The sequence below is a fragment of the Aethalodelphis obliquidens genome, unplaced genomic scaffold (genome assembly GCF_003676395.1).
Source record: "Aethalodelphis obliquidens isolate GAN/ISIS:26980383/991018 unplaced genomic scaffold, ASM367639v1 scaffold118, whole genome shotgun sequence".
Taxonomy (NCBI): domain Eukaryota; kingdom Metazoa; phylum Chordata; class Mammalia; order Artiodactyla; family Delphinidae; genus Aethalodelphis; species Aethalodelphis obliquidens.
In genome coordinates, this window is record NW_020838062.1 from 2684982 (window position 1) to 2695484 (window position 10503).

At 59.7% G+C, this 10503-nt stretch overlaps 1 protein-coding gene across 6 annotated transcripts in view; it reads left to right on the plus strand.

Moving 5' to 3' along the window:
* The window catches only part of ATP2B3 (ATPase plasma membrane Ca2+ transporting 3), a 41145-nt gene extending 31813 nt beyond the window's left edge, over nt 1–9332 (plus strand). For 3 of the 6 annotated variants that reach the window (XM_027097912.1, XM_027097913.1, XM_027097914.1), the window contains one exon: nt 8272–8592. In XM_027097912.1, coding sequence (XP_026953713.1) covers nt 8272–8592 — 321 coding nt within the window. Of the gene's footprint in view, nt 1–8271 lie in introns of all 6 variants that reach the window. The other 3 variants (XM_027097917.1, XM_027097918.1, XM_027097915.1) reach the window with 2 other exon arrangements.
* The last annotated feature ends 1171 nt before the right edge of the window (nt 9333–10503 follow it).

The following is a 10503-nucleotide window of genomic DNA, read 5'->3' on the forward strand; positions in this document are numbered from 1 at the left end:
GGCCGCAGCTGCCCTCCCCTGTCACTTCCTTCACGTGTTCCTTTGCCATCTCTCTCTGTGCCTCCTCTCTGTCTGTCTGTCCATCCGCCTGTGTGTTGACTTGGGGGAAGGCATCCCGTCCCTCCTCTGCTCACCCCTAGGCCTTCCCCACACTCCTGCTGAGGCCGCGCTGTCTGGGGGCCTCAGGCCGCCTCCCTGGGGGCAGCCTCCTTCTCCTCTCTCTTCCTCGGCTTCTAGTACCTTCCTTCTTTCTGCGGCCACCTGTCCTGTCCCCCTTCCCAGTGCCGGGAGCCCAGCAGCGTGGGGTAGGAGCCGCTCCCGGGGGACCTAGGTAGCTCCTGGCCAGAAGAAGGGTCACTGTCCATCCACACCACGTACCACTGGGAGACGAGCGCCTTCTGCCTGAGGAGGGTCCCGATGTCCTGACTCACAAGATGCTGGATGGAGGGCCAGGTGGCACCAGGGGACGTTCCTGCTTCCAGAAGCTGCCGACCAAGACCACTCCCTGCACCATCACCGCTTCCCAGTCCAAGCTTCAAAGACCCCGAGAAATCACCAAGTCTGGCACCCACGTCGTACGAATCAGGGGAAGGCCTGGCAGAGTGGAGGACAGCCCTAGGCCTTCAGTCTCTCTCTCGGAACTTACCAGAAGAAAGGCAGGGTGCAGTGGTCACGGGGCACAAGGTTTCCTCAGGAAAACCCAGCTCTTTCAGGAAGGCTTCTGTCCTCCTTGCCTACCACCCGGCCAGGCCGCGCCTCCTCCCGAGCGCCGCGGCCAGTCTCGGCCCAACATCGCTTCCGGTGAGAGCCTCAGGCTGTGTAGGTGGAAGGCCTGGTTGCGGGTGTGGACAAGGAGCCCGAAGGCCAGAGTGACAGGTGACATCGCTCACCCAGTGCAGGCCCCGGCACGCAACATCGACGCAAGAAGTGGCCAGAGTCCGAGGGGGAGGACAGCCCCTCAGAGGAGTGATGGGGGGAGGCTAGAGGTGCGATGGTCCTCGGGGCTCAGCGCGCCCACATTCACAGCCACGCACACTTCCTTTTGACCTCCGACACCCCGCCCCCGGCTCCAGAATGGCCTTGGCCTGTCTCCCCGCTGCCCACTCAGCCGTCTCTCCTGCCTGCCTTCGTGGCCGCCCCACCACAGCCATTGCACGGGACCCCAGCCATGCCGGGCCTTGTGCCACTATGTAGGAAGCTCACTGAATGAAAAAATAACTCATAGAAACTTCCAGAACATAAGCTTCCCCTTGAGGAGTGCTGACTATAGTTGAAAGGGCACCATCAGTCTTCTGGAAACGAAGGGGGTGTGAAATCCTATCCCATTAGTGTGTCAGTCACCCTCATTCCTGCCCCAATCACACTCTCACACAGTAATTCTTCAGGAAGCTCGGCCTCATTCCCCAGCTGGCTCTTAGGATCCCCAAGGTGTAGGCAGACAGGAGGTGTCTATTCCCTCAGGTTTGCTAATGAGCGGCAAGCCCGGGCCGCCAGATGGCTGCCCCCAGGTGCGAGCGCCCCCCCAGCCACATATCCGCAGCCTGTTCCCCAGCAGCCTGGCCCTCCTGCAGCAACAGTGGGCCCCTGTGCTCAAACGCTTACTGTCCCAGGGGCAGGTGGCGAGTTTGCTCAGATGTGCCCAGAAGGACCCCTCAGGGCCCTTCAGTTCTGATCAACCGAAAACATATCATGACAGTTGCTTTATTTTAATTGGCTTTTGCCGACTTGGCAAAGCCCAGCCCGGCGAGCCCCCGGGGCTTCCGTGGACACGCCCTTCTGGAGCCTGGGGAGACACGCCCCTCACACACTCCTAGAGCCCCACTGAGGAAGGAGCCCTGCAGAGTGAAAGCTGTCTTGTTTGCTGGAATTTGCTTCCTTCTCAGGAAATCCATTGATTTCGAGGCAAGTCTGCCCACGGGGCTTTCTGGGAATAGTGTATTGGCATTTTTGGTCAGCTCTTTGACAGTGTGCACACTGTCTCCGCACTACGAACAGTGTCAGCCCTACCTGAGCCTCCTGCAGCCAGGGACCCTACCACATGGAAGAACCTTCCAGGCAATTCCTAAAGCACATGCCAGCTTGCAGCCTAAGGCAGACCCTGAAAGCCCTGCTCCAGAGCCCCCCACCCCCGCAGACACTTCCTGGCCGACTCCTGGGGCTGGGAGCCAGGGCCCAGGAAGCCCAGGAGACTTATCTGAGGCCCTGCAGCTGGAGACAGCCAGGATGAGAGGCAAGGCCAAGCCCCTGGAAAACGCAGGACTCTCCGTGCCTGGGTCAGTTCAGTGCAACATCTTGTTGACACCGGCCACTGAATCTGGCCTGTCCCGGTCCTGGGCACACGTGCACGCCCACAGAATGGGAGGTAATCTTCACAACTCACAAGCCACCAGCATTTTCGGCTGGCCGGCACACACAAAGCTGTGTCTTTGGTTTGGGATTCAATCCCTCAGTGAAAGAGCCGACTGTGGAGTCTGAATGTTCACGTCTTCTAATTCCATGGTGAGGAAAGGGAGCCTTCCCCCTTGCTACCCCCTTGATTCTGGGTCCATCACTGCACACCTCTTTGTGTTGGTCTCAAGTCACGATTCACCCTCATGCCTACAGGGAGGGTTTGGGACTTGGCAGCCTAAAGTTCATGGAGGCGCCATGGCTCTCCCGGGCTGCTGTGTTCAGAATTTGCTCTAAATCCAAAGCCCCGTTGCCAGGGAAGCTGCCAGGTTCCTTCTTCCCACAGAAGGTTCTGGATAGTGGTTGGTACGGAAGGACAGGGCAGGAGTTGGATGGAAGTATTTTGAGCTCTGTGAGCTTCACAGTGAGAGAGAAGGGAGGGTGCAGAGGGTGACGACGCCCCCAGGGCCTGCTCCTCCCACAGTCCAAAGGTGTCAGACCCAGTTTCTGTTGTGGCCATTGTCATTGTTGTTCGGGAGCCTTTGCTTTTATTTTTCTCTCCTTTTCTTTTCCTTTAATGGGGTGGGAGATCCTTCATCCTTCGCTTTCCTCCCTGCTTCCACGTCCCTTCTCCGCCTCCACCACCACCTACATTGCAAACGCAAGCGATTAAAGTTCAAAACAAAAGCGGGGTACATCCACTTTCAGCCGCGACCTTCCCCCCTTCTGCTTGCAACTCTTCATCAGTAGCATGGTCCCGTGGCAGAGTCGGACACAAGCATCCTTTCTCCTTGTGGCCGGGGTAGTCCTGCGGGTCTGGAGTATCACGTGCCCCATCCCCGCTAATGGAGCTCACGGTGAGGGGAAGACAGGCCAGGGCTCACGTGCGGGGGCGAGGGCCGGGCAGCAAACAACAGAGAAGGAAGTTTGCGCTGAGTGCAGGTGGTCACCAGCCTCAGAGGGAAAGGAAGCAGAACGAGAGAAACATTAGTGGCACTATTTTGGATAAAGGTTGTCCGGGACAGCCTCTCAGAGGATGATTTGTGAGCTGAGTTCCAAATAAGGAGGCACGGCCGACATGGGATGATCTGGTGGAAGAAGAGTGTAGGCGGGGGACAGGGCAGGGGTGATGGCCCTGGGGGACACCCAAGCTTGCTGTTCCGAGCACCGTGGGCGGAGAGCGCTGGTCGGGGAAGCTATGGTGGGAGACACGTGCCAGGCTGCGTGGGCCCCCTACTCCCAGCACCTACCCACTGAGCCCCTGCTGCATGCGGGTGCTGTGCTGGGTGCTGGGGACGTCAGGGGCCTTATGTTCCAGTGACAGGAGACAGAGGAGAGAATAATGGGATGTGTGGGATGTTTGAAGGTGAACCATGCTGGGGAGAAAAGGAGGCAGAAGAGGTGCCGGGGTGCTGAGGGAGATGAGTGGATTGCGGCTGTAAACGGAAAGAGCTGAGGGGGAGCCATGAGGCTCACTGGGGAAGAGCCTTCCTGACAGAGGGAACAGCCAGTGCAAAGGTCCTGAGGCAGGAGTGTCGTGCTTGAGGAAGAGCCGGGAGGCTGGAGAGGGTAAAGGCGAAAGAGGAAGAGAATGGCCCGAGGCAGGCCCTGGCAGGACTTTTCCTTTGAGGGAGACACAGCCACTGAAGTGTTTGGACCAGTGGAAGGTGCGACACGCTCTGACTTCCGCTGGAAAAGATTGCTCAGGCTGCCATGCTGAGAAGAGACTGTGGACGTCAAGGGTGGCAACAGGGAGACAAGGGAGGAGACGTGGGGGGGTGGGAGGTAAAGCTGAAGAAGCAGGCAGAGCCCCGAGTCTGGACATTGAGGCGGGAGCTCCTTAGCAGGCAGATGGCTAGAAGCACCCAGGAAATGCGTGGATGTGGACGGAGAAAAGGCCCAGACGACCCTGGGGCCCTTGGCCACGATAGGAGATGGGCAGCAGCAGGGGGACCTGGAAGCAGGGGTGCGGTGTGGGGGGCACGGGGCGCCCAACGGACAGGTCCCTGGGGAGTGGGGGCAGAAGAGAACAGGGCCAAACGAAGCTGGGCCCCTGCGTACCAACAGCTGGAGGGGCTGCGGCCCCGAGAGAGGGGCAAAGAGTAACCTAGACGAGGGGGACGGAGCTGACAGCGAAGGAGGAAGCGGGCCGCGGTGTCAGAGGCCAGGCGGTGGCGCGCAGCAGGCCTCACTCGGAAAGGGGAGGGAAGCCGTGGGGCAGCCCCCGGCCCCAGCCGGACCTGCTCCTGGCTGGCTGTGATCTAGAAGCCCTCTTTACTGGCCGTCTTTCACGTCTTTCTTTACCTTTAAATTCTCTCACAGTAACCTGGACCTGGGGGCGTCCCGCACTGCGCAGACCAGTGTGAGCGCCACCAGTCGGGACCCAGCGCAGCTTCAGCAGCTGCTGGGGTGTTTGGAGTCGCTGCCTGCCACACAGCGAGGGCAGGGCCTGACTCAGCGGTCAGAGAGGAGGACCAGAGACCCCAGGGGCGGCAGCCACGCGGGCTGGAGCCCGGGAAAGATCCAGGGACCAGGCGGGGGGCGTCTCTGCGCTCGGGGGCTGCAGGGAGACACAGCCGCAGCGCTTGAGGCGGGGACGGCTCCGCCCTGGAGACTTTCGGGAAAGAGGGGCCCCAAGACACGCTGATGTGCGGCACTGGGTCTGTGCCTGCAAGTTTCAGCCAGAGCCCTGCACCAGGATGCAAGGACTAGGCAAGGGGCAGGGTCGGCGGGGGGCAAGGCTGACGGTCCTCCTGGACCTCCTCCAGTTCGAGAGGCCCATTAGCCATCGACGGGAGGTACAGGAGCAGCAGATGCAGGCGGAGGCGGTGCAGGGGGCATTGGTGGCGTCGAGGTGGGCTGTGCGCTGTGGGTGGCACTCACAGCCTTGAGGGCAATGACATCCCTTTGGGCGTCCTAGAGATGGACAGGTGGCCTGAGGACACTGCCCTGGCCCCTGCGACAGTCCCAGGCCAGGAGAGGAGCTTCAGGAGGCAGTAAGGGTCACGCACTGGGGAAGAGCGCTGGACCCACCCAGCTGTGACCAGGCTTTCGCAGGGACGCGCTAAACTCCACGGTGGGGATGTCCTCAGACTCCCAGGTGCGAGCTCAGGCCTCCAGGGCGGCCCTCTCTTAGAAACGTTTCCCAGTTCCCACCAAACCCGTGTCCCGGGGGTTGACTGTGCCCTTCAGCGTGGAGTGGCCTGAAAACTCCCCATCATAAGACCAATCCCAGGCCATGTGTTAAGAGCCCAAGATTTGCATGCAGGGAAATGGAAGCTGGAGGGAAGCTGACTCACCGTCAGCTGTAAGACACTCAGGATGACTCAAGCCGACGGCGCACGTTGGAGTGGGCAGCCTGGCACCTTCTGCTGGTGACTGAGCGGCCGCTCTGCGCCGGGCTCTGGCGACAGGCAGCAAACGAGGCTAGTGAGGGGCATCAAAGTGAGTCTCTGATTACACCCGGGAGGAGGGCCCTGAAGGAGCCTTCCAGGCCAGAGCAACAGAAGCTGGGGAGGGAAGAGCCGGCTACCCTCTGGGGGAGCTGGGATGAGTTTGAGCAGGGGCCTGGCCTGATCACATGACCCAGGTCCAGGTGAGGGGAAAGGATGTAGCCAGGGGCACCGGGACACTGCTGGCAAACTTCCCACAAAGGCCTCCAGGGCCAAGGGTGGCAGCACGCCGCTTGCTCCCATTTCTGTGGCTTGAGGGGGTGGCTGGCTGCCGGAGTAGGTCCTCCACCACCACACAGCCACAGCCAGTGTCCCATGGGCTCTCCCACAATCCTGGCCCCAGAAAAGGCCCAAGTCATGAGGCCACATCTGCCGTGGCCACAATAAGTGAATTGTTTCTTTCCATTACAAATGGCAAATGATTGTCAACTTCTGTGTCACCCCGAGCTCGGAAGCCCGTCTGGGGAATGCAGGATTTAAGATATGGAATCAGAAAAGTCCAATGTTATGGAGCCCTTGGGCTCAGTTTTTGTTTTTGCACTTGATTGTGAGGTTCTCCTGGGTTAAACTGACCTAGGAGCACTGAGCTTGGCTGACCCCGGGATCCAGACACTGGAGGGTTGAAAGGGATTCATGGTCTAAACCAGGGGGCAGCAATGAACATTGGACATGTCCTTCAGAGGACACGGCATGGCCGTGTACCAATGAGACTTCATCTACAAAACCAGGTTGAGGGCCAGAGTTAGCTCTTGGGCCACAGTTTTCCGACACCTTGTCTAAACCAAGGAAACCCAAGCCTAGGACCCTGGACCTGGAAATGGCTTTCGAGCTCACTTCGTGTCCACCCACTCACATAGGGAGGCTCTGGCCTCCCCATCTCAGCACAGGACCAGCTGGCTAGTGCGAAGCCCAGCTGAAGGCTTCCCATCGATTCTGCCTCCTAGAAACATGAGGGAGCCCAGGCTGGGGGCCCAAGGAAGGAGCAGAGAGAGGCAGCAAACCGAGGAGACTTGAGCACATGTGGAGGTGAAGGCAGGACAGCCAGCGGAGGCCAAGAGGCTAGTTCTGAGAGCAGGGTCCTGTGGGAGGTGCGGAGGTCAGGGGTGCCTGAGCTCAGCTGGGGCCTCGGTGGCTGGGGAGCAGGGCATTGTGGGAAGCTTTTCCCCAGGGGGCACTTGTGCTGATCTGAGGTCTGCAGATGCCAGTGGGGCAGCCAGGGAACAAGGTGTAGCAAATGTGAGTGGGGGAAGCATATGGCCCCCAACCAAATTCCAGGGTCTGAAAGAAGTCGTGTGGTTTGGAGAGTGAAAATGAGGAGGGTGAGAAAGGCTGGAGAGGCGGGTATCGGCAGACTACAAAGGGCCTCTGATGGCAGGAGATGCAGGACGGAACGGTCTGAGAAGGGAAATGATGACCAGATCAAACACATCCACCTGGTGAATCAGGGCATCCGAGCAGGACAGGCTTGGTCGGTGTAAATTAAAAATGGGGCCATTTTCCATCTTGGATGCCTCCAGATGGGGGACTGGTAGGCTCTTAGGCCTGGAGCTCTGATGAGGGGCCTGGGCCGCAGTCCATGGTTATAGCCAGATGAGCCCAGAGCTGTGGCCAGGGTGAGGAGGTGAGCCTGGGGGTGTGCACAGGGAGGAGGGGGACAGGGACAGGCCGGGGCTCTGGGCACTCTGGGACAGAGTCACAAGCAGTGGAGGAGGTGAAGACAGAGAAACCGGTGAGGTAGGAGGAGGGCCAGACAGGGGCAGTGTCAGGGGAGCCAGGAGAAGTTCCCAGAAAGAGGGGCAGGTGGCCCCTGGGGGATCAAATAAGATGGAGACACAGAAGGGCCGTTGGGCTTAGCAGCACGGAGAGTGATGGGCAGATGTGTCTGGGCCTGGCCAGCACGGGCTGCTGCCACAGGAGCCGGGGGACAGGGGAGAGGGCGCCGAGAAGCCAGGGAGGGGAACCAACGCGTGAAAGGCCTGCAGTGTGCCCACAGGCTGGGGACTTTCTCTTGCCAGAAAGTTCCTCGGACTCTCTGGAAAGAGAAAGTGGAGAGCCCAGTGTCCAGCACTGTCCCTTTGCCCAGTCATCTTTCTGGGCTCCCACGTTGGAATCCCCCCCACTCAGTGCAGGGGAAGGGGCAGGAGGGAGCAGTCAGGAGTCCCGTGAATCCATTGCTCTTGAGTTCCAGAGTATCTGCCCAGGTCAGCCTAGAAAAGCCACCGCCATTCGTCCCGCATGTGCATCAGGTGACGGGAGGGAGACCGCAGCGGGGCAGAGGGCTCTGACTGTTCTGTTCCAAAGGACAGACGTTTGTCATGCGGTGACCCCTGCCGTGGGTGTGGGCTGCACTCACCGCTGATGGCCTCCTTCCCTCTTCCTTCCTCGCCCCCCCCCTCCCTCCTGCTCACTGGCCCTCCCCCTCCCCCTCCAGATCCGGGTGGTGAAAGCATTCCGTAGCTCCCTCTACGAAGGCCTGGAGAAACCCGAATCCAAGACCTCCATCCATAATTTCATGGCGACGCCCGAGTTTCTGATCAATGACTACACCCACAACATCCCGCTCATCGATGACACGGACGTGGACGAGAACGAGGAGCGCCTGCGGGCCCCGCCCCCGCCCTCCCCCAACCAGAACAACAACGCCATAGACAGCGGCGTCTACCTGACTACGCGCGGCACCAAGTCAGCTACCTCGTCAGTGTTTTCTTCCCGCCCCGGGAGCCCGCTCCACAGCGTGGAGACGTCCCTCTAAGCAGAACTGCTCTCGGCACGGCACGCGCACTCCCCGCACACACACGCACCCGGGCGGGCCGGACGAGGGCACCGGCCACGAGGAGGGCCTGCCAGGCCGCTGAAGATGCTCGAAGGCACCTGCCAGGAGCCAATGCATTCTAGGCTTCTTACTCAGGAGGACCAGGAAGGGGAAGGAGGAGGAAGGAGAGACCAAGAACAGTTGTGTTCCCCCCTTTTTCTATGGAAGCTTTTTTAAACGAACACTGTAATTCCACCAGATGTTCCCTGTTCGGGCTGTGCAGTGTGGCAGAGGGCCGGTTTCGGTTTATTGAGAGCTTCGTGGCACCTGCTGCAGAGCAATTGGATCCACAGGTACCAGAGGCGAGCACCGCTCTGCAGGAAGGATGCTCCCACCCAGATGGTCCACCGGCCCAGCACCCCCTCCCCAGGACGCGTGCAGTCAGCCTGTGTGTGCATGTGTGCGTAGCCACGTGTGTGCGCGTATAGACGTGTCCGTGCACACAGGACCAGATGCGTATCTAAAGGATAAGGAACTACTTAACGGCATGATATTTCCATTTCTCTTATCGGGTGTTTTCATTTTGAGATTTCATTATTTATCGCGGCAGGGTTTTTTTCAGGGAACTAGACTGCAAGAATAGCCTTCTGGTTGCTTGGGACGCCCCTCCCCCGCACTGCTCCCCTCCCCCCAGTCCCCTCCATCCTCCGTACTCCCAGCACAGCTCCTGGGAAGGCAGGCGCGAGGCCGGAGCGATTACAGTTGGAACAGTTGGAACATTTGCACTTTGAGACCCCTGCCTATAGAGAAAAAAACACCATTCGATGGAATTTTTATTTAAAAGGAAAATACCAAAGTATTGACCAGAATGATTCCCTCCAGTAGGCCGAAGGGGGAGTTTTGCTTTCGGTTTCCTTTGGTTCCAACTCCAATTCCAAGTCCTGCAATCTGGCCAGTGGGTAGGATTTCTTTGTCAGAGCCCCAACTTCAAGAGCACGAAGCCAGGCCACCTGCCGTGCCTGACCTCCTGGGATGATCCGGAATCCTGGCCCCAGGAGAGCCAGGTCCACGGGTGGAGGTGGGGAAGAATGCAGAGAGTCAGAAAGAAAGCGGAGACAGACGCTCCCTCCAAACCCAGGAGGAGCCGGCATGGCCGCAGCGCAGACCCCAGCCCCCTGGACGCCTCCACCTGGACTCTCGCTCCGCTTTGGCAAATGCCAAGAAGCTGTCGCTGAGACGCCCATAAAGCGACTGGGAAAGGTTCTCAGTCACCACCCGCAAAGCACTCTTCGGATCCTGGTGTTCTCGTTCAAGGGCATGCATTTGGGGCTGCAGACACCTACGGCGACCTTGGGGAGGCCAAGCCCCTGGGAGCGATGGTCCCTCGTCTCTGTCGCTATAATGGCGAGTGCGGAAGGCTGAGGAGGTCAGCTCTGCCACGTCATCGGCTGAGCACCTGGTCTGCAGGTGGGGAGAGCTGGGCCTGGGCTCCCCAGACGGTTCCCTCAGGAGCCTCTCCTGGCAGTGTGGGCACGCGGCGTGCCAAGCCTCAGTTTTCCTTGAATGCGCGACAACCGGGGTGGGAAATGCAGAAATAGCAGAGGTTCTTTTACCTTCAGAATTTTTCTGTCTCACATTCTGCAGGGAGGAGGTTGGGGTCCAGCCACGGCTAGTACAGGTGCCTGTCGCTCGGGCCTGGGGCTGAGCCGCTGGGGGACAGCTGGGAGCTGAGGGGTGGAGGGGCTCACTCCGCAGTTGAGCAGCAGCTGGACCAGTGGCAAGGCTGGTTCGCCCATCCCGTGCCCATCCCACAGCCCCTGGCCAGGGCTCGCCTTGCCTCCACTTGTGTCTGTGTGCCTCCGGGCAGGCGGCGTCCCAAGCGTGCTCGGTCCCCACTGTTAACATTAATGC